This window comes from Ornithorhynchus anatinus, chromosome 17 (assembly GCF_004115215.2).
Source record: "Ornithorhynchus anatinus isolate Pmale09 chromosome 17, mOrnAna1.pri.v4, whole genome shotgun sequence".
NCBI lineage: Eukaryota > Metazoa > Chordata > Mammalia > Monotremata > Ornithorhynchidae > Ornithorhynchus > Ornithorhynchus anatinus.
In genome coordinates, this window is record NC_041744.1 from 4,556,934 (window position 1) to 4,580,737 (window position 23,804).

Consider the following 23,804-nt stretch of genomic DNA (forward strand, 5'->3'; position numbering starts at 1 on the left):
TCGGATATATTCACTGTCCCACTCGGGGTTCGCCGTCTATAATAACGTTGGTATTTGTTAAGCGCTCACTAGGTGCGGAGCACTGCTGTTCTAAGCGCTGGAGTAGACGCAGGGTCATCAGGTTGTCCCACGTGAGGCTCCCAGTCTTCATCCCCATTTTCCAGATGAGGTCACCGAGGCCCAGAGAAGTGAAGTGACTCGCCCACGGCCACACAGCCGACGAGTGGCGGAGCCGGGATTAGAACCCGTGACCTCTGCCTCCCAAGCCCGGGCTCTTTCCACTGAGCCACGCTGCTTCTCTAAATATCCTTCTATAAGGGAGGGAGAACAGGCAGTGAATCCCCGTTGTAGAGATGGGGAAACTGAGGCATAGAGCAGTTAAGATATTCGACTAAGGTTACCCACCAAGAAAGGGGAAGAACGGGGATTAGAACCCAGGTCTTCTGACTCCTGGGCCCCTGCCTCTTTCCACTAGGATATGCTGCTCCTCACGCTCCAGTCCCCGACCTCAGCGAGCTCCACTCTTTCCTGTTTTGGCGAGAACCAAGCGGAAGGTGCCGAATCTTAACGTCAGAGCTGGGCCGGAGGAGCGGGAAGCGGGGAGGCAGAGACGGGTTTAAGAAGGGGAATTACCACACTTCCTTCCGCTGAGACGGTCCCTGCCCCTCTAAGGCACCCCCTCCTCCATCCCACATCCCAATCCGGAAAAGCCCGTTCAGGCTCGCTAACGCTAGACGAGAGAGTCCTACTGATCCCAGCCTCCAAGGAGGACGGCTCAGGTTTCCAGAGCAAGCCGGATCTCTGGCATGTGAGAAATCTCCTTTTTTAACTCGCGAAAGGAATTCATTCATTCAACGGTATTTATCGAGCGCTTACTATGTGCAGAGCACTGTACGGAGCGCTTGGAACGAACAAGTCGGCAACAGATAGAGACGGCCCCCGCCGTTCGACGGGCTCACGGTCTGATCGGGACGAGAACGATGGCGATAAATAGAGCCGAGGGGAAGAACTAAACTCCGCCTAAGGATTGTCCATCTGGGCTGGGAGTCCGGGGGAGCGGCCTGGTGTAGTGGCTAGAGTACGGGTCTAGCAGGAGATCACGGGTTCTAATCCCGGCTCTGCCGCCCGTCTGCTGCGTGACCTTGGGCGGGTCACTTCACTTCTCTGCACCTCAGTTATCGAGACCGCGAGCCCCCCAGGTGGGACAGTGACTACGTCCAACCCGATTAGCCTGCATCCATCCCCAGCCCTTAGCGCAGTTCCTGACACATAGTAAATGTTCGACAAACACCGTCGCGATTACCATTATTAGTGGGCCGATTTCAAGTCTGTTCTTGGGAAAACGACCGTTTTCCCGTGTTGGGTTTTTTTTCCGTGCGTACGCTGCCTCCGTTAAAATGCCAGGGGACTTGGGGAAGTCAGATTTCCCCTGCAGGTGAGACCCTGAACATTAGAAAGAGGAAGATCTAGTCCTAAAATAGCTGAGAGTTGCAAGCGAGCATACTTGTTACCAAAATTCTCCTCAGCGGTAAGTCACGGGATTAATCCATCAACGGCATTTACGGAGTGCCCACTGAGGACGGAGGACCGTACCAAGTGCTTCAGAGAGCACAGCGCGAACAAGTCACGCTCCGATCAAGGCTTCCCTACGAGAGGCCTATCGGCGGCCTGCGACGACGGTGAAATTTGAAGGGACGTTTTTCTTCATTAGTGGGTGAACTGAAATCCAGATGCTGGAAGAGACGGTGAGTTGGTAAACTGTCAGAAGATACGACGAGATCAATTCGCAATCTGCACAGGTGTCATTCCGATTTGGGGGGTTTTTTTTAAATTAAAAAGCATTTCTTTTTCTCTCTTGCCTTCAAGAGAAAAACTTCCATTAGGCCTGTAACTGGGTCATTTTCAGGCAACTTTACAGAAGGGATCTAATAAAGTTTTTGTTTCCCCTCCGTGAAGAACTACTATGAGAACTGTCATCGCTGTTTGCCAGTTCGGTATTTGTTTCCGTAATTCATTTTTTGTCGGCTAATTCTCAAAGTTATACAGCTAAATACAATTTGGGGGGCTTTTTTAATATAGTACTTGGTAAGCACTATGTGGCGGGCACTGTACTAAGTAATAACGATAATAATAATAATGTTGGTATTTGTTCAGCGCTTACTATGTGCAGGGCACTGTTCTAAGCGCCGGGGTAGACGCAGGGGAATCAGGTCGTCCCACGTGGGGCTCACGGTCTTAATCCCCATTTTACAGATGAGGTCACTGAGGCGCGGAGAAGGTAAGTGACTCGCCCACGGTCACACAGCTGCCAAGTGGCGGAGCCGGGATTCGAACCCATGACCTCTGACTCCAGAGCCCGGGCTCTTTCCACTGAGCCACGCTGCTTCTCTACTGGGGGAGGTACCAGCTAATCAGGTTGGACACAGTCCACGTCCCCCGTGGGGCTCTCAGTCTTAATCCCCAGTTTCCAGATGAGGTAACTGAGGCCCAGAGAAGGAAGTGACAATCCCAAGGTGACCCAGCAGACAAGTGGCAGGGCCGGGATTAGAACCCAGGTCCTTCTGACGCCCAGGCCTACCTCTATCTCGGGAAGCAGCGTGGCTCAGTGGAAAGAGCCTGGGCTTCGGAGTCAGAGGTCATGAGTTCGACTCCCGGCTCCGCCACTTGTCAGCTGCGTGACCGTGGGCGAGTCCCTTCACTTCTCGGCGGCTCAGTTCCCTCATCTGGGAAATGGGGATTAACCGTGAGCCTCACGAGAGACAACCTGATTACCCTGCATCTACCCCAGCGCGTAGAACGGTGCTCGGCACGTAGTGAGCGCTTAACAAATACCAACATTATTATTATTATTATTATTATCCGCTAGGCCACGCCGCTTCTCCGTCTGACCTGCTCAACCACTCACCCGCCGGTGGTTTCTCCAGTCAGTGACATTCGCTTCAAACACGAGGGACAACTCCAAATGGGTATTTAGCGGCCGCAGACCGCTTAAAGGGACGGTGTGCTGACCGCTCCCCTGGACATCCTATTTCTGCTCAGAACGGGCCAGTTTTGTTATCCTTTCAAAGACCAGAAAAGCGGAACGGATCCGGTAAAATAACCCGGACTTATTCTTTAGAAGCAGCGCCACCTGACGGGAAGAGCAAGGGCCAAGGAGTCAGAGGACCTGAGTTCTAATCCCACATCTGCCGCTTGCTTCCTGGGCGACCTCGAGCCAAGTCACTTACCTTCACTGCGCCTCAGTTCCCTCATCTGTCAAATGGGGATTAAACACCCATCGGAAGACCACGGTCCCCACGCGGGACAGGGACTGTGCCCGATCTGACTGTATCGTACTTACCCCGACGCTTAGCACGTAATAAGCGTTTAACTACCTTGGGCATTATTCCCAAAACCAATCTCTGGGGTAGGATCGCAGGGGACGCGAAGCGGAGGGAGAAGGATCCGTTCTCCGACGCCCTCTCTTCCTGCATGCTGCCCCCCCCCCCCCCCCTAAGAAGCTAATGAAATTCAATTTTCCTCCCGAGACGGTGCCGGGACGAAAGGCTCTGGGATTTGACCCGTGCCTCGTTCCGACGAGTCGAAGCCCCGACCCCCTGCACCCCCAAACGTTATCGACACGGAAGGTGGGTGATTATTTAGTCCCCGGTCGGCAGGCAGCGAGGGCCCGAGGAGAGATAAAAGCGACGGACTGCCGCTCGTGGAAAATGAGGCGGACCCTCCACTTCGGCCTCCGGGAGAGGGGGCGTGGGGGGGAACGGCGTCAGCGAGCTGGCGTCCTGCGGAGGCGGGCGGGGGGTTGGACACTCTGGGCGAGGCGTGATGGGGGGTAGGAGACGCCAATCCAGTCGATCAGAAGAACCGAGCGCGAAATCGGAACGCGGATTCTGTGGGGACGGGAGAGTCCCACGCCCGCTCAGGGAATCCGGGAGGCAGAGGAGACCGAGAGCGAAAGATCGACGAGGCCCTGCGTGCGGAACAGGGTGGTGAAGGGAAACCAAAAAGACGAGACAGCAGAGCTAAAGGACTCAGCTTCCTTGAAGCCACTCCTTCCCTGAGATGGGATCGTTCCCCCCTCTAGCCCCGATTCTCAGGGTCACTGGTCATTTTCCCAATTTTCCACCTCAGGGCGGCTTCCTTGGATGTTCTTGACCCTCTGGAAATGGGAAGCTCATCCTCTGCTCTCCGGCGGTGGCCCGAGTCTCAGGAAAAACACCCGAAGGGATCTAGGCAGCACTGAGGGGAAAGCTGGTAGCCTCAGGATGGGGGCAAGGAGGGGGACAAGAAGGGAGAGATGGGAATGACGCCGGTGCGATTTCCATTTTTAATTTGATCGCCGCGGCCTCTAACTGGATCTCGGGGTAAGTGCTTTTTTTTCTCTCAAATGAGACACCTGGATCGGACAAAGCTCCCTCCTGTCTTTCTCGAGCGTTCCAGATCGAGATACGCAGGACCCTTCCGCACCCCGCAGATCCGGGGAGACGGGATGACAATATCTCCCGGCAAAATGCGGGTGTTTGGTGAGCGTGGAGCGGGCCCGGGGGAAGAGCAAAAAATCACCGCTGCCAAACCCTGATTTTCACTTTGCAGTGGGGCGACATTTGCCGCAAATGAAACCCTGAATGGTGTTGAGTGGGAGGCCAAGAGGAAATGGAATCATTTTCACGGAGATGGTCCCCCCCCCCCAGCTGTCTGTCCCCAAAACCAGGCGGGAAGAAGGGAAGGGGCAGACGCCAAGTTGCCAGGCCGAGCCAGGCCCAACCCACATGGTGGAGCGGGATCCCGGCAGCCTCCGTGAGCCAACTGGGCTTCAGTTGAGTCATGTGTAAACCGGGAGCCTGACCTGATGATCTTGGATCTCCCCGGGCGCGATTTTTCTTTTAATGCTGTCGTTAAGTACTTACTATGGGTCCAACTCCGGTCTAAGCGCTGGGGTCGGTACGAGGTAAGTAGGTCGGAAACAGTCCCCGTCCCGCACGGGGCTCGCGGTCTAAGTATGAGGGACAACAGGTATCGAATCTCTGTTTTACAGTTGAGGAAACTGAGGCACAGAGAAGTTAAGTGACTTACCAAGGTCACGCAGCAAGCGAACGGCAGAGCCGGGATTAGAAGCCAGATCCTTCGGATAGCCAGGCCCATGCTACTTAGCGCATAACCCTAGCACGTTAACACATTATCCTATTTATTTTGTCATCACCCTATTTATTTTGCTAATGAGATGCACATCGCCTTGATTCTATTCATTTGCTATCGTTTTAGTGAGATGTTCTTCCCCTCGATTCTATCTATCGCCATCGTTCTCGTCCGTCCGTCTCCCCCGATTAGACCGTGAGCCCGTCAGAGGGCGGGGACTGTCTCTCTCTGTTACCGATTTGTCCGTTCCAAGCGCTTGGTACAGTGCTCTGCCCACAGTAAGCGCTCGATACATACCGTCCAACGAATGAATAATAAGTCTTAACAAATACTGCCATTATCATCATCACGGACCAGGCTCCTGTCCGCATCTAGGACAACTGAGGGAAAGGATGATGGAAGCGGGAAGAAGCGGGAGTGAGATTTAAACCTTCTGGCCCGAGGAAGGTAATGATTTTGCCCCCATTTTGAGGTACGGGGGCCGGTTAAAGAATTCTAGCCAAATCTTACATGTGTCTCTCTCTTCCTCTCCCCTTTTTTTTTCCCGCTTGATGTCTGTTCGTGCAGCATCTGCTCCCGAAGGGTTTCGTGTCTCCAGATCTCTCCGGGGATGCCAGGCAGAACCCGGGATGGTGATTCCTTCCCAAGAGGATGGCAGAGTAAGCGGGGATTTTCACGGCCCCTGATAGTCACATCCGCTTCTGATCAGAGAAGCAGCGTGGCTCAGTGGAAAGAGCCCGGGCTTGGGAGTCGGGGGTCATGGGTTCGAATCCCGGGCTCCGCCACTGGGCAGCTGTGTGACTGTGGGCGAGTCGCTTCACTTCTCTGGGCCTCAGTTCCCTCATCTGGAAAATGGGGATTAACTGCGAGCCTCAGGTGGGGCAACCTGATGACCCTGGATCCATCCCAGCGCTTAGAACAGTGCTCTGCACCTAGTAAGCGCTTAACAAATACCAACATCATCATTATTATTATTCTTTTAAGGAACCCCGTTTACTCAGCCTGTTCCCGGCAAAGCCCGGAGAAGACGGGGGTGGATTGGCCTGGTAAAACAACCCATCAATTAATCGCGTTTACTGAACACCTACTACGTGCAGAGCACTGTACTAGGCCCTCACTGTACTACGCTGAGCTCCTGGTGGGCAGGAAACGTGTCTACGAACGCTACTTTAATAATAATGATAATTACAGTATTTGTTAAGTGCTCACTAAGTGTCAAGCACTATGCTAAGCCCTGGCGCGGATACAAGCAAATCGAGTGGGACACAGTCCCTGTCCCATGAGGGGCTCATAGTCTCGACCCCCATTTTACAGAGGAGTTAAAAGACATAGAGAAGTGAAGTGACTTGACCAAGGGCACACAGCAGAGAAGTGGTGGAGGCGGGATTAGAACCCGTCACCTTCTGACTCCCCGGCCCATGCTCCATCCACTACTGCTTTTATCGGGTTTATGTTATCGGGTTTACGTTGTTTTGCTTTTGTCCGTCTGTCTCCCCCAATCAGACCGTCAGCTCGTCATTGGGCGGGGACCGCCTCCATCTGTTGTCGGGTTGTATATTCCAAACGTTTAGTCCAGTGCTCTGCACAAAGTAAGCGCTCAATAAATACTATTGAATGAATGAATGAATACGCCTAGACAGAAGGGGAGGGGGATCCACTCCCCCAGAAATCTGCTCGGAGGGCAGTTCTCGTTTCCCTAGCTTTTTTTTTTTTTTGGCTCATCTACGCAGCCAACCTCCACAAGGCCAGCAAACAAAGGAAAACCGTCAAGTTAGTCAATCGCTACATTTCAGAAAACGTTCCCGCTGCAATGTGAACTGTCGGCCGCCTCGCTGACTTGGAGAACGGGCTTCGGTCGCCAATTCGGGCTCAACACGCGCACACGCAGCACATTTTTCATTAAAATGTCAAATCCCTGCACGTTTGCCCACTGTAGAGAGAATCCAAGATTACGACCCGGTCTCTCTCTCCCTGCAACCCATTCTCCATCTCCGGAGCCTCGACTTGAATAGGTCACCATTCTCAAGTCAGGGGAATGGGATTTCCCCCTGCAACTACTTGAACCGCTCTGTTTCATCCAGTATATTGGACTGTCAAGTTTCTGTACGTTTGCGAGATGACGGGAGAATTTCAGATAATAATGTTGCTTTATTTACTCCATTACCATTTCGGCAACATCACTTGATTCTGAAAACGCAAAACAATCGGAGCACCCTGGGGGAATTTCTGAGTGCTCATTTCCATAAAAATTAAATATCTATGCATCTTATTTGTCTTCGCCCCTCGAGCCCCGGTGGATCCGAGCAAGAGAGAACGGGAAGATGAAGAGGCTGCTTTGTAAGGAGAGTTTTCAATCCTAGAGACTGCCGTCGCTAAAAGTGACAAGGGAGCAACTGGGAAAATACGCCAGGGAACAATCTGTGGTGAAAGGTGACGTGACTTCTAGGTGAGATTCCAGCGCGGCTCAGCGGAAAGAGCCCGGGCTTTGGAGTCGGAGGTCGTGAGTTCGAATCCCAGCTCTGCCACTTCTCAGCCGTGTGACTGCGGGCGAGTCACTTCGCTTCTCTGGGCCTCAGTTACCTCCTCTGTAAAATGGGGACGAAGACCGTGAGCCCCACGTGGGACGACCTGATTCTCCTGTGTCTGCCCCAGCGCTTAGAACGGGGCTCTGCACATAGTCGGCGCTTAACAAATACCAACATTATTATTATTATTCCATCCAATTATGAAGTGAGGAGGGGAATTATTGGGTGGGAGGAGGGGGATTATTGGGTGGGGAGGCAGGACATTCCACTATCACCATCCTTGATTCTTGCAAGGCAGCTCACGGCGACAGAGCGGCCTCTGCCGGAATCATACTGACGGCAAGCACCGAGCGTACGCTCTGTGCCAGGCACTTCGCTCAGCGCTGCCGTAGGTTCAAGTTGTTCAGATCAGACGGAGTCACCTGTGGGGTTCACGGTCTAAGAGGGAGGGAAGGATAGGTAACGGATCCCCATTTTCCCGATGAGGAAACCGAGGCGAAGAGAGGTTAAGTGACTTGCCCAAGGTCACCCAGGCAAGTGGAAGAACCGGGACTAGGATCTGAGGGTCTTCGAACTCTTTCCGCTAGACCACACTGCCTCAGCTCCCTCCTAAAACGCAAACACGTACACTCCTGCTGCCCTCAGACGTGGTTCTGATTTCACAGATTCTGGACGGAGCTGGGGTTCGAGCCGCCAATTCTTCTCCGGATTGTCAGCTCCTCGAGGGCTGGGATCGTGTCTTCTAACTCTGTGGTACTGTACTAGCCCAAGCGCTGAGTACACTTTGCTGCACACAGTGAGCACTCAATAGATACCACTGGCCGACTGACTGCACTCTCCCAGATGCTCAGTACCACGCTCTGCACATAAAAAGCACTCACCTGCTCTTGACCGTTGGATCCGATAACTTATTCTTTTACTGGGGATGTCCGTCAGGGACAGCGGAGCTGAGAAGTCGGGAGAGTCTCAAGCTTAAGGTGACAACCTCGAGGATCCCATCTAATGGAGGGCAGCTTTACTAGGATATGTCCTTTCACTATGAGATTCCGATTGAACGCTTCGGTGGCACTGGGGAAATAACGCACATCTGTCCGGTTACAATGGGACAGTGCGATGGAGGAATCCAGGGGGCAGGTGAGGAAATGTACCGATCCGTACATTCCAAGCGCTTAGTACAGTGCTCTGCACATAGTAAGCACTCAATAAATACTATTCCTGCAGAAACGCTCTGGGCATGTCACTCCCCTTCTCAAACACCTCCAGGGGTCGCCTGTCGACCTCCGCTCCAAACAGAAACTCCTCACTCTAGGCTTCGAGGCTCTCCGTCCCCTCGCCCCTTCCTACCTCTCCCCCCTTCTCTCTTTCCACCGCCCACCCCGCACGCTCCGCTCCTCCGCCGCCCGCCTCCTCGCCGTCCCCCGGTCTCGCCCGTCCCGCCGTCGACCCCCGGGCCGCGTCCTCCCGCGGTCCCGGAACGCCCTCCCTCCTCGCCTCCGCCAGACCGATTCTCTTCCCCTCTTCGAAACCCTACTTAAAACTCACCTCCTCCAAGAGGCCTTTTCCCCCCACCTCCCTCCGCTCCTCCCCCTCTCCCTTCCCCTCCCCTCGGCACCGTCCTCGTCCGCTCGACTGTATATATCTACATCACCCTATTCATCTCGTAAACGAAATGTACCTCGCCTCGATTCTATTTAGTCGCCATCGTTCTCACGAGACGTTCCTCCCCTCGACTCTATCTATCGCCATCGTTCTCGTCCGTCCGTCTCCCCCGATTGGACCGTGAGCCCGTCGAAGGACGGGGACCGTCTCTCTCTGTTGCCGACTTGTTCGTTCCAGGCGCTCAGTACGGTGCTCTGCACATAGTAAGCGCTCAATAAATACTATTGAATGAATGAACGAATTAATATTAAAAAAAAAAAGAAACAGAATTCCACAGTCTAGGATTGCTGGCTGTACCAAAGTTCCAGAGGCTCCTTTCTCTCCTTCCTCGGTTGAGGCACTGGACTCACCCTCTTTTATGGTATTTGTCAAGCACTCACTATAATAATAATAATACTGATTGTGGTATTTGTTAAGCTCTTACCATTTGCCGGGCACTGCACTAAGCACCGGGGTGGATACGAGCAAATCGGTTTACCACGCGTCCACGCCGTTCAAAGTGGTAAGTGGAAGCTAAGCGCTTAGTACAGAGCTCTGCACACGGTGAGCGCTCAATAAGTACGATTGAATGATTAGGTCAGACGGTCCTTGTCCCACATGGGGTCCACAGTCTAACTAGAGAGGGAGAACAGGTATTTAATCCCCGTTTTAGAGTTGAGAAAACTGAGGCTCAGAGAAGTTAAGTGACCGGCCCAAGCCCCCAGAGCAAGCAACTGGCAGAACTGGGATTTAGAACCCAGGTCCTCTGACTTCCAGGCCCGCGCTCTTTCCACTAGGCCACTCTGCTTCTCTTTTCGCCCGAGTCCTTCGGGACCCTCCGGCAAAATGCATCACTCTCAGAAACTGGGGTCAGGGTAAGGATGGAGGCATAAAGCACCCCCAGTTCCCTCCCACCGGAAAGATCTCATCCCCCGGAGGATAATGAGAACACTCAGGAAGTCCTGTAAGAAGCAGGGCAGTGTGGGGAGGGCTGTGCAAAAAAAAAAAAGAAACCCACCGTTAATGGCTCACAAATTTTCCCCTCTCGATCGAAGAGTAGAAAGAATCCATTAAGACTCTGCGTTAAAGGCGAAACAATAGTAAAAAGCTTTTAGGAGCCAAAGGCGGTCAGGGTGATTTGTAGTGTGCGCTGGACGGGAGGGAGGGGTGCGTTGGAAGGGGGGACGTTAGCTGCATTGAGATGGAAAAAATTGCCCCTCTGAATAAAGCGAAGGGGAGGAGAGGATAATGTCGGGGCTTTTCCTTATCTTTTCTGTTTGTAAACCTAGCCGGGATGGCGTGATTGAGACTTCAACCCAGCTGCCCTTTCTTGGGACCTCCTGAATGGTGGTTCTGTGTGGGGTTCTACAAAGACTCCAGGAAATAAGCGCATCTGATGGCTGCCTTCCACTCCGCACATACACGGGGCTCTTCTGCAGCTCCCAGACGGCTCCCCCGGCTCAGTCCTTCCGTTGCTTTGTCACGGGGGGGCCCGGTTCCAGCCCTCCCCTGGACAGAAGCCCAGAACGGATGCGGTGGTGGCTCTCGACCCATCACCTGCTCCTCAATCCCCCCCATCCCAGCCGGGTGTCACATATAGCTACGCTGGATCTCCCCCTAAAACGTTGCCAACCCTCTACCCCCTTAAAATGCCCGTTTCTTCCGGGCAGGGGACGTGTCTCGTGCTTCTGTTCTATTTTCTAAGCGGTCAGTACAGCGCCCGGCAGTCGGTAGGTGCTCGATAAGTACCACTGATCTTTCGTTAGGGTGTAAACTCCTTGTGGGGAGGGAACACATCTCGCGTATCTGTTTTACTTCCCGAGCGCTTAGTACGGGGCCTTGCATTCAGTAGGTGCTCAATAAGTACCATTACTCTTATTAGGGTGTAAACTCCCTCTGGACAGGAGATGTGTTTTGTTCTCCTGTTCTATTTCCCAAGTAAGTGCTCGATAAATACCAGGTAGGGTTTTTTTTGGATTGTTGCTTTGGGTTTTAATGGTATTTGTTAAGCCACGTGGGCTCACCATCCTAAACCCCATTTTACAGATGAGGCACAGAGGAGTGAAGTGACTTGCCCAAGGTCACACAGCAGGCACGTGGCGGAGCCAGGATTAGAACTCAGGTCCTTCTGACTCCCAGGCCCAGGCTCTATCCACTAGGACAAGCTGCTTCTAGGCAGAGAACGTGTTTCCCAACTCTGTGCACTCTCCCAAGCACTGATACAGTGCTCTACACACCATAAGCACTCGAATACGATGGATCGCGCCACGACTATTCTATCCAAGAACTCCCTAGCTCTCTGCCTGAATTACCTCTAAACTGGCCGCCAGCGCGTCTTCCCCCTCCACCCGACGTCTTGGACGATCGAACAAGCACGCATTTGCTCTTCTTCGTTGCTAAATCTCTACAGTTAGTGAACGAAAAATATTGAGCTCCTACACAGCGCTGAACACTGTGCTTGAAAAAGCAAAGCAGAAGCAAAACACACATTAGGGACCCATCTCTCCCCACATCTCCCAAATCTCTTAGGAAAACCAGATCCGGGACCGACGCAGTTTTAAAACTACCCCCGTGGAACAGTCGACGGGATTTATGGAGAGCTGACTAACGCAGAGCACTGTTCTAAGCGCTGAGGAGAGAATTGGAGAGAGTCGGCAGGTACAAAAGGTTGCCCTCAAAAGGATAAAGATTTCTTCTGCCACTCAAACGACCCTTCTTTGCAAACGGGCCAGTTTATCTCTTCAATCCATCTGTGCTATAGGGAGACGAATTTGCCGTCTTTGAGCACCGGCACGGGCTGCCGGTTTGAAGCCAGAAGCGAAACCTGACCCCCAAAGCAGGCTCAGATTTGCTCGGTCGCTTCTGACTCGGATACGGCTTTGACGAACACTGTTTTGGAAGAGGTCGTTTCCAAGCCGGCAGCGGACTGGGAAGGAGTCGAAATACCGGATGCTTTTTAATAAACAAAAACAGGCTGGCCAGCTCAGAGACTGTATTTGACTTCCTTTGATCGCAGCGACGTCCTTGGGATCTGCCTGGCTTGGGCGTTTGGGAGCCTGGAGGTGGAGAAGAGCCATATTTCAGGAGGACTCCCCGGCCGAAACAGATAAGGAAGATGCTGCCCGGGTGGGTTTTTCTCAGATATTTCCATTTCACAAAGCAGCATCTGCTTTGAGAAGCAGCGTGGCCCAGTAGAATAGCACAGGCCTGGGATTCAGAGGACCCGAGTTCTAACCCCCCGCTCCGCCACTTGTCTGCGTGAGCTTGGATGAGTCACTTCACTTCTCTGCGCCTCAGTTACCTCATCTATAAAACATGGATTAATTGAGACGCGGGGACTGTTTCCAACTCTATTACCTTGTATCTTTCCTAGCGCTTAGTACAGCGACCGGCATGCAGTAGGCATTTAACACCACAGTTATTATCATTAGTAATATAATTAGTAATGGTAATAGTATAATAGTATACTATTACTATTATATTACTAGTAATATAGTAATTAGTATATTACTATTAGACTAATCGTATACTAGTATAATATACAATAGTAATTAGCCTCTTTGGAAAGCCGGGTAGAAATCACTCTGCTTAAGTTTCCCCTCTCCTTCAAAACCCTACATGGCTGCCCATTCCTCTCCTCAAGCAGAAACACCTGACCACCATCTCTGAGGCTCTTAATCAGCTCTCACCCCACTACTTATCCTCATACTTCACAGAACCCCTACAGGACTTGGTCTATTAGAAGTAATAATAGTCTTTATTGAGCCGTGCTAAGCACTTGGAAAAACACAATGGAGACATGGAACACGTTCTCAGCCCAAAAGGAATTTACACTCTGAGGGAGGAGTAACCTGGTTACACTAGTAGCCAATACGTACTTTTCGGTTTTAGAAAGGAAGGAATTGCTGGGGTCTGGAACCCTCCCTTGTGTCCTGGAAACAGGGTAACGATTTAGTCTTCAGCCTCAGTGGGAAACCAAGGACACAAGTGGCTCTTTCCCCCCGCTATCTTCGGCCGACCTCCAGTTTTCCCCTCAAGAAGGCTACAACTGCATAAATTTCAAAGCTCGTGGGCTGTACTCCTGGAGTGTTGAATATGCCCCTTGCCATTTCACCAATGGGTCTTCAGTTTCTACTGAGCTGCTTTGATTTTAGAACTGGGAACAGTTAATTGACCATTTAATGCTGCCTATAAATGCTCATCCCTTAAGCATTTTAATGCTCATCCCAGTCCCACAATACTTCCATAAATATTCTCATAGTCGACGTCTCCTCTCCCTACTTAATTTTAACATCTGCCTCCTCCTGCAGACTGGAAGCCTTTTGCGGGCAAGGACTGCATTTAGCGATCCTTGCGCCTTCCCAACTCTGTTGTACGTATTTTCCCAAGCGCTTAATACAGTGCTCCGCACACAATAAGGGTTCAACGTGATCGATTGCCAAGTCAGCGAGAATCAGGATCTCGGGCTTCCGCATCGTAATTTTCTACAGGACACCGAGGCCTTGTTTAGAAATTAGGTCTGTCACTTTAAAATACGCTCCCATTTGCTCCAGACCTGCTGAAGGAGAATCCCTTGCCACGGCAGTGATACTTCACAGACCTCCTGTCTGAAGACACCACGAGCGGACACCTTCGGCCCGGCTTCCCAAATCGGTATTTGGGAAGAGACCACGACTGTGGGGTGATATTCTCTTTATTTCCTTGCGTTTCCTCGTGATGACCTACTTGGAGGAGTCTAAGAAATGAGAGTTGGAGGAAAAATAATCCATGCTAGAGGGTAAACCGCAATAGTGTGTCTTAGGATACTTTTGTTTTATGGTATTTGTTGAGTGTTTACCGTGTGCGGGAAAATTAGGTTAGACACAGTCCATATCCTACATGGGGATCACAGGCTTCGACCCCATTTTATAGATGAAATAACTGAGGAAACAGAGATGTGACTGCCCAAAGTCACACGGCAGACCGGTTTTGAAAGAATGTTCTGGGCTACTGCTATGGGAGCCCTGAAAAACTGACCTGGAAGAGAGATCTTTACGGGCAAATTAACAATAAATTAGACTTGACCTCTGAACGCTCCTATTAAGGGAAGTAGCGTGGCCTAGTGAAAAGGGCTCAGGCCTCAGAGTCAGAGGACCTGGGTTGTAATCGGGATTGGCCACTTGCCTGCTGCGTGACCTTGGATAAGTCACTCAATTTCTCTGTGCCTCAGTTACATTACCTGTAAAATGGGGATTCAATTCTCCCCCACCCTCCGACTTAGACTGTGAGCCCCACTTGGGGCCGGAACTGCATCTAACCTGATTAGCCTGTATCTACCCAAGCGCTTAAATCGGTTCCTGACACATAGTAAGCACTTAACAAATACGGTAATTGTTACTGCATAGTTCTCTGCAAGGAAGGGAGATTTTTTTTTTTTAATGGTATTTATTAAAGCCCGTAGAGACAATCCGTTGCTAAATTGTACTTTCCGAGCGCTTACTAGAGTGCTCCGGACACAATTAGCGCTCAATAAATACGATTGAATGAATGAATGAAGCACTTACAACGTGCCAAGCGCTGTGACGGCACCTGAAGACTCTAAATGATCAGGGTTGGTCACAGGACAACTCCAAGCTACACTCTGATTGGAAAACGGGTGCCTAGTGGAAAATTCCGACAGCAGCTTTTCAGTCAAACCCAGAGTAAGTTCTGTGCCATGACCTGTATACTTTTCAAGACTTACCGAAGGGGGTAGGGAGCCTGCAATTTTTAAATTTCCTTTAAAATCTTTGATTATTAGGAGGGCGAAATCCCAAATTTGGAAAGCGCCCCTTAATTCACCAGAGATTTGGGACTGTCAGTCAACTCGAATGGTATGGCCGAGCCCCTCACTCTGCCGTAAAACCAATCCCAACATGGCATCGTGCCTGATCCCGGGTTTCCATGGAAACAGCTTCAGACTTCCCCACGCAGGAGGAGAAGAGGGACCTTAACGGAGAGATGGCTGTCTCCATCTCATGCCACCATGCCCCATTCAGGCCGATAGAGTCAAGTGAGATCGGAGCGCATTGCTCCAAGGTTAGGAGATAACCCGCCCTAAATTTTCCACCGTGAACTTTGCGTGTTCATAGGTAACCCCTTTCTTCCTTCTTTGAAGTTGTAAGACAGGGAGCCCGGAGGCAAATCCACATTCTACCTAATGGACAATTGGCCCAAGTGGGATTTACCAGACTTCCAGTTTGACACACAACTTTTTTTTTTCCCTCGGAAAACCCTATTCAGAAAAGCAGATTTCCAAGTAACTGTTCATTCATTCAAAGCCAGATTAGAGAAGCAGCGTGGCTCAGTGGAAAGATCAGGGATTTAGGAGTCAAAGGTCATGGGTTCTAATCCCGGTTCCGCCACCTTTCAGCTGGGTGACTTTGGGCAAGTCGCTGAACTTCTCGGTGCCTCAGTGACCTCATCTGTAAAATGGGGATGAAGACTGTGACCCCCACATGGGACAACCTGATTACCCTGGATCTACCCCAGCGCTTAGAACAGGGCTCGGCACATAGTAAGGGCTTAACAAATACCAACATTATTATTATTATTACTATCTGGATCCCGTTGTCGCGGACTTCTTCATTCCCACGCTAAGTCTATCTGATGTCAGAGACTTGGGTCAGGAGATGTACCACAGAATGTATCTTGGGCTTCTCAGTTTCCCTATATTAGCTGGAAAATGTGAGGCAAGTTCCGGAAAATCTAAACATAACCCAGAGCCTAAGGCAAACACTAAGATAAATGACCCCCCTGATTTTTCTATACATCATCTGTCAGCATTCAATTTCTTTTTATTGAAACCGTTGACAGACTCCAAAATGGACACCTGAAGGCTAATTTGTTTACCCCAATCTTCCCAGGATGCCACTTTCCTTTCCTATCGGGTGCAAAAATGTAAAAACAAGAAAAGGAGAAAGGATGAGAAACGAGAACTGGTCTTACTTTCTTGGAGCAAAATTCAGAGCACATCTCCACCGTCAAATTGGGCAGTATCAAAGAGTCGGGAAAGGTGTCTGTTAAATTTTCTGGCACTCTAAAACATCCTCGGTAGATAATATTCCTCCCTGCGGGGACAGGAAATAGATTTCTCTTGAGAAAACAGTGCCCAGAGTAGTCTGTTGCAGTTCCAAAGAATAACATTAGTTATTTTGGCTCCTGAAAAAAAATATAAATTAAATACTCAGCCTGCTATGAACAGAGACAGAGTAACGGCAGTGTCCCGGGAAATAGCCAGGAATGCTTCTGTTCTGCCTCTGACCCGCAACTCTCTCTCCCAAGTCGGCCCTAGAGCCATTTTAGATAGAAGTCTTCCAGGGGCCGGCGGTGCTATCCTTTGGTGCTTTTCTTTGAAGATTTCCTGAAAGGCTTAAAAGCCCGAATCAAATCGGTAAAGATGCCCGTGCACGACATCGAAAGCACGGTGGAATGTGGACGAATTCAAAGCTGACCCAACCGATTCCCCACCTTCCCGCACCTCCCCGTTTATAGCGGTCAGCTCTATTATAACATGCCTTTCCGCGACGTCGTTTGGATGATGCTGACGGCCTGCATTAAGCGCTTACTTAAGCACTGCACTAAGCACTGAGGTTGGATTCAAGGTCATCAGATTAGACACAGTCCCCATCCCGGAAATGGCTTTCGATCTGGGAGGGAGACAAGCCAGTGAATGTGTCTGTTTCCTGCTATATTGTACTCACCCAAGTGTTTAGTACAGTGCCCTGCACCCAGTAAGCACTCGGAAAATACTACCGAATGGACGAGCGAGTGAAAGGGATTTTATCCCCCTTTTAAAGAGGAAGAAACTCTGTGCAGAGCACTTTACTAAACGCTTAAGATCAGTTAATGGTAGGAGTGTTTACTGGTTGTTGAGCACTGTACTAAGCGCTTGGACAAGTACAACGGAGTTGGCAGATACTACAAGGCGCTTACACGGGAAGACACACTAAAATAGATTAGGGATGGGAAAAATAGAGAGTACGAAGAAGGCGCTAGACACGAGCCCTACGCTCCAGCTTAAAATCTACCGTTTGGCTTCTTCCAAGTTAAGCGGCACTTCCCTGAATTTCATCGGGGCGATCTGAGCCCTCTGAAAATCTCAATCGATGGGTTAAAAACATCCAGTCAGGAGGCTGGGAGTTTCAGTGTCGTCACGTCGAACTAGGACATGACGCACACTGGCTCAAGGAGAAAAGAGACTTGTAACTTCGCCAGCACAGGCTAAACTCGGTTCTCGGAGACTTTGACTTTTCATTTCCGCCCCCTCCGCAAATCAGAATCCTGTGATGACCTCAAACCTACTTAATCATATTTAAACGCCTCGTGCGCAGAGCACTGTACTAAGCACTCGGGAGCGTCCATATAACAGAGTTAGTAGCCACATCCTACCCACAAAGAGCTTACAGTCGGAGATGGACATTAATATAAATTACAGATACGGATATAAGCGGTGTGGGGTTGAAGGAGGGGCGAATTAAAGGGACACATATGGATGTTATGACCATAATCAAAGTTACCGAATTATACACTGCTGGAATGAGGCAAAGCTTGCCCTCAGGAGAGACCCAGCTTCAAATCCAACATTTAAATCATCTAATTTGGTCACCTGGAATGAGCAAAGCTGAAAGTTTGAGGGACAAGGCCACGGAGGACTTGCCATGATCCCATTTTTCACTAGCCTACCATTTACCTGCATCCCTCTCACCCAGCCATTTTTGACTCTTCCTGCTTCCTGCCACTTCCTGTCCCCCAAATCAGTTTTTTTTTTTTTTCTTTGAATCCCCCTGAAACATTCCGGTTCTTAGCAGGGCAAAATATCCCAAAACACTGAGGTGGAAGAATCGATTTGGTCACGAAGACCTGGCTGGAATCGGGACCCACACAGGGCACATCTGTTTCAGTCTTCAGAACTACCCCCCGACTCAGCAGTTAAAACCATTAGAACTAAGAGTTCACCTTTACTTGTAAAGCCAGTCGTGTTGGTTGATGCTGAGGAAACAGGGGATGTATCCAACTAAAACAATCTGTTTCTGGTCGACGTGTCAGGACATCTTGGTAGGATGTCCCTATCTCTACTTCCTTGCCTTTCTCCCTCAGCAAAACAAACAAACGAAAAATACATGAGCATAGAGCCGGAATCCACCAAAGCAACAACTGCTTAAGAGGCTGGGGAAGTCTGTGATCACTGGTGAGTTTCTCTTTTTGGTGGAAACCAATGCCCTTAGAGAAGGAAAACGGCGTCAATTATATCGCTACCACCGGATTGGTCCTAAACCTCATGTAGCTGCCGACTGAAAAGCATGAAAACACTTGAAAGGGTCTGAAAACAGCCCAGCTGGGGTTGGCAGATGGGGCTGAGGGATGGGGTTGGACTCCATGTTCCAACTGTGCTTTGGACAAGGCTGGCTTGGAAGCGTCTTCTCTTCGGGGGAAAACCTGGGGGGGGTCCAGATCCCAACCAGTCCCTCTGAAGAAATTAAAAGTTAGACTAATTTAAGAAGAAAGACAAACTGGATCTTACTTGACCCTAAGACCTGCCTCAGAGACTTTTAAACAACGATGGGAATCCCGGGAAGCCTCCAAACCTCTGGTCCGATCCCAAACTAGGAAGCTGGATCGGTTTCTGACCAAGGGCTTGACGGGCAGTGAGGACATTCTAGGCCATTACTCAATCCTTCTTTCCCAACTAATGAAATTCTCAACAAACGAGTGCGCAGCCTACAGTTTTACAGTGTCCCGTTCTCGGTAAACCGTGCCCCGGGAGAGACAAACTGGAGTAAGATAAAGGTTGCTCATCTGCGCCTGTCTCATTGGTTTTGGCTAGTTCCAATTAAGAAGTCATGATTCAGGGGACCGTCATTTTAAAGTCCAAACCTCTAAGAGGCACAGGACGGAACTGGTGGTGGGAGAGGAGAGGGAGATGCCATTTTTAAGCTCTCATCTGATGTGGAAAGCCGGCCTTAGCAATGGTGAATAGAAGGTGGAAATCCCTGTGGCATTGCAGGAAAACCAGTCTCAAATCCACCCAGTTCCGCCCGAGGCATCAGGCCCAAGAGGGGACAAAATTCAATGTTTCTTGCTGGGTGACTTCGGGCAAGTCACTTCACTGTGCCTCGGTTTCCTCAGCTGCAAAAGGGGGATAAGGTACTCCATTTTCCCTTCCCCTTGGACCGTGAGCCCCGGGAGGGACAGGAACTGTGTCCAAAATGCTCACGTTGTCTCTACTCCAATTCTTGGCACATATTATGTGGTTAAATATCATCATTTTTATTATTATGAGAAGCAACGGAGCCTAGTGGATAGAGCGGGGGCCTGGGGGTCTCCAAGACCTGGGTTCTAATCCCAGCTCTGCCGCCTGTCTGCTACGTGACCTTGGGTAATTCACTTAACCTCTTCGGGGCTCAGTTCCCTCGTCTGTAAAATGGAGATTAAGGCAGGGACTGTCTCTCTTTATTGCTGCATTGTACTTTCCAAACGCTTAGGACAATGCTCTGCACACAGTAGGCGCTCAGCAAATACGAATGAACGAATGAAGGTGGGTCACGGACTGCGTCCAAACCTGATCAACTTGTATCTACCCCAGGGCTTAGTGCAGTGCGTAGCGCAGAGTAAGCACTTAACAAATACCCCAGTATACATATACATACACCCGCTCACCAGGAGCTCACACTCCAACTAAGGGAGACGGCTTTTTAAAAACACCCGTGGTCCCACGTAGAGACCGAGCGGACATCCGGCGACTGACACCCCCTTACTTCTTTTGGCTCCGAGTCGCAGCTGATCATCCACGCGGTAGACGGAAAGCCGGTCGACACCCCCGCAGGGCGATCCCTTCTCGCCCTTGCACTCGCTGTTGCACTCCTCCTGCCTGGCGCCGCTGGCGGGGAGCCGGTTCCCACAGTAGCACTCCGCTCCGTACTCCAAGCCGGCATACACGTAAGCCCTGTGGGGAGACGGGGTTCTAACGATCGCTCGGGAAGGGTGCGCCCCCGACCCCTGCGGCCCCCCGGACACGGCTGAAGAACGGGGCCGCCTCCCCCAGAACTCACACCCGGCAGCGATTGAAGGGGTGGGCGGGGAGGGCAAGCGGCGTGGCCTAGTGGGAGTCAGAAGACCCGGGTTCACGGCCCAGTTCTGCTGTGACTCCTTGGGCAAGTCACTTCATGGAGCCTCAGTTTCCTCACCTGTAACTCGATTCCTGTTCTCCCTCCCCCTTAGAGTGTGAGCCCTGTGAGAGGAAGACAATGTGTCCAACCTGATCATCTGAACAACCCCCACCCTCCGGTCCCCTGTGCTTAGTACAGTGCTTAGCCCATGAGTGTTTAAATACCCCAGTTATTATTAAGGAGCTTTTGTGTAGTTCACGGAAACCCAACGCAACAGCTGAAGACTGAGCTGGATGAATAAATTGGCCAGGGAAAGGTAAGACACAAAAAGCATTAGATCGTAACCTCTTTAAGAGCAGAGAATGCGTATCTTGCTGTCTTCCCTGGTACAATATAAGCTCCCTTAGAATGATAATAATAATAACGACAATTAATAGAAAGTGCTTGTTAAGCACTTACTACGGTGACCATTACTGTACTATGCACTGTGATAGATACATGCACATCTGACCCAGCCCCTATCCCACACAGGGGCTCGTGCTCTAAGAAGAAGGGAGAATGGAGAATTTAACCCCATTTTACAGAAGAGGAAACTGAGGCAGAGAAGTCAAGTGACGTGCCCAACTCACAGAGCAGGCAAGGGACATCCTATTCTAGGCCCAGGATGAAGATTTCAGGCAAGGCAGGGGGCAATGAGCCTGGTTTCCCTGGAATCCCACCAGGATTTCCTCCTCCCACACCCCGGAGGCAGTAGCTACTAGGGTTCCCGCACCTCAATCCCAACAAGGCTCTCAGATGCAAGATGCCCGAGCAGAGCTTCCGCTTCAACCTAGTCGCCAAAATTCTTGCACACGCCAGGCCCTGTCTCAGCCCTCCTTCGGACCCTAAGTTTACTCTGACCCTCCTTCGTGCAGCTCCTCCTTGCTTCTGGCGTTCAGAAAGGGGACGAGAGAGTCCCGGAGATCACGCTTACCTCTCGGCACAAGCCTCCTGACAGTGAGCGACCGTCATCTTCCTTAAGTCGTAGAACACGGCTCCTTTCAGGTGCCGCTCCCCGGAATCGTCCCGGAAACAGCCGACGTAAGTGCCTGAAGTCCATGGAACGGGACAAACGTCAGAGATGCTATTATAAACGGGAAGCGTCACGTGCGCTATTTGGGGCCTTCGGTTAAAAAGCCATTCCCGTTTTCCGCGGTGATATCGGGGCTTGGGTAACCATCAACGAGACAGGCGCCGGGGTATACGGGCCTTGAATTTTGATGTATTTTGCTCCTGAGGGCTTTCTGAGCACATTTTATTCCCAATGGCCTGATGAATTCAACTCGGAAAGCAAATCGTCACAGAAGCCGCGTGGCCGAGGACCGGATTCTAAACCCGGCCCCGCTGCTTGCCCCGTATCTTCTCTCGGCCTGTTTTCTCATCTCTAAAACGGGAATAAAATGCCCTCTTGGAATATCCTCTCAATTCACTGGCTTAGCCACCTGATTAATTCTGTTAAAGAGAGACAGCCCTCGTCCCAACTCAAGAACGGGAAAGGTCATAAGAATTGTTTTTCCTCTCTTCAGTGTAAAGAATCTTTCTTACAGACCTACAACTTCTCCAATCAGTAGTATTTATCGGGCACTTCCTGAGTAATAAAGAGCACTATCTTGAACACAGAAGGGCAACATACTGAACACCCACTGGGTGTGAAAGAAGAGCACTGTCCCGAGCACCGGGGAGAAGACACGAAGCAGAACATATCTTCCCTTCCCTCAGCGAGCTTACCATCTAAAGGCGGGAGAGGACTAATTTAGAAGGTTATACTTATATTCACGCTCTTCGGCCAAAGGAAGACAAATCTGTTGGAGAATTCCCAAACGTATTCTTTAGGAGTTCTGGTGGAATTTGTCACTAGTGGGGTGGGGAAGGGGGAAAGCAATCTGATTCTGGAAACGAAAACGGAGAGACAAAATAAGATTCCCCCACTGACGGGGGCAGAGAGAACTCAGACTAAAAGGTAAATGGGATGAAAAACTATCAAGGTGTCACTTTGTAACTAAGAGGGAGATGAAAGGAATCTAACCCTTAGAAGTTTCTGCAGAGATTTTCAGAACGATGCAAATAAATCAGACGTTTAAATGTTACGCACACGACAGCGGATTCAAAGAACTGCACATTGGTAATTTGCAAACATGCAATTACAAAATTCGCAAGCTGTGAATGTACACCCACAATACGCTGTTAATGAGACGTGAGTTATGCACCTGTGATAAGGATTTTGAATATTTCACTGGGAACTTGGGAATTCAGTAGCTTGATTTCAATTGAAACACACCATATGGAGCAAACTGCTTCTTTCTCGGCAAGCACCTTACAATGAGGAAAAAAATAGTCCCCGATCTCTTTCCACCATAGTCTTGAGTAGTGGTATTTGTTAAGCGCTCACTATGTGCCAAGCACTGTACTAAGCACTGGGATAGATTCAAGACAATCAAGTTCCACACGGGGCTCGCAGTCTAAGGAGGAGGAGGGAGAAGAAGGTCTTGAATCCCCATTATGCAGATGAGGGAACTGGGGCACAGAGACGTTAAGTGAGCTGCCCAGGGTCCCACAGCAGATGGGAAGTGGAGCCGGCATTAGAACCCAGTTCCTCTGATTGCCAGGCCTGGGAGAAGCGTGGCTCAGTGGAAAGAGCCCGGGCGTGGGAATCGGAGGTCATGGGTTCGAATCCCGGCTCTGCCACTTGTCAGCCGTGTGACCGTGGCCAAGTCACTTCACTTCTCTGTGCCTCAGTGACCTCATCTGCAAAATGGGGATTAAGACTGTGAGCCTCACGTGGGACAACCCGATCACTCTGTATCTACACCAGCGCTTAGAACAGTGCTCTGCACATAGTAAGAGCTTAACAAATTAACCAACATCTTTCCGCTAGGCCATGCTGATGCTCTACTAAGGGAAAATACAACAGAAGAGGTAGATATGATCCTTTTTTCCCTCAACACCTTACGGACAGTGGGTCGGGGGAGGCTTAAAATAAATTACAGACGGATATGAACGGAAGTACCGTGAGGGTGGGGCGAAAAAATCAAAGAACCTACGGGACACGGGCTCAAGCCATGGGCAATACAGAAGGGAGGGCTTGTTACTGTCTTATGCTGTCGGGTCGGGTCCGACCCATAGAGACGCCGCGGACGCATCTCTCCCGGAGTGCCCCGCTTCCATCTGCAATCATTCTGGTAGCGTATCCATAGAGTTTTCTTGGTAAAAACACGGAAGTGGTTTACCATCGTCTCCTTCCACACGGTAAATGAGTCTCGCCCTCGACTCTCTCCCATGACGCTGCTGCCCAGCACGGGGGAGCTTCGGCTTGTAGCAGATTGCCTTCCACTCACTAGCCACC

The 23,804-nt window shown here is 50.6% G+C and overlaps 1 protein-coding gene across 3 annotated transcripts in view; it reads right to left on the reverse strand.

The window, feature by feature from the left end:
• WSCD1 (WSC domain containing 1) overlaps positions 1–23,804 on the reverse strand; it is an 81,363-nt gene that overhangs the window by 13,551 nt on the left and 44,008 nt on the right. For all 3 annotated transcript variants that reach the window (XM_007669835.4, XM_029082011.2, XM_001510231.4), the window contains exons 3-5: positions 21,396–21,510; positions 20,072–20,259; positions 16,263–16,384 (exon numbers count right to left, since the gene is read on the reverse strand). In XM_007669835.4, the coding sequence (XP_007668025.1) occupies positions 16,263–16,384; positions 20,072–20,259; positions 21,396–21,510 (425 nt within the window). The remainder of the gene's footprint in view (positions 1–16,262; positions 16,385–20,071; positions 20,260–21,395; positions 21,511–23,804) is intronic.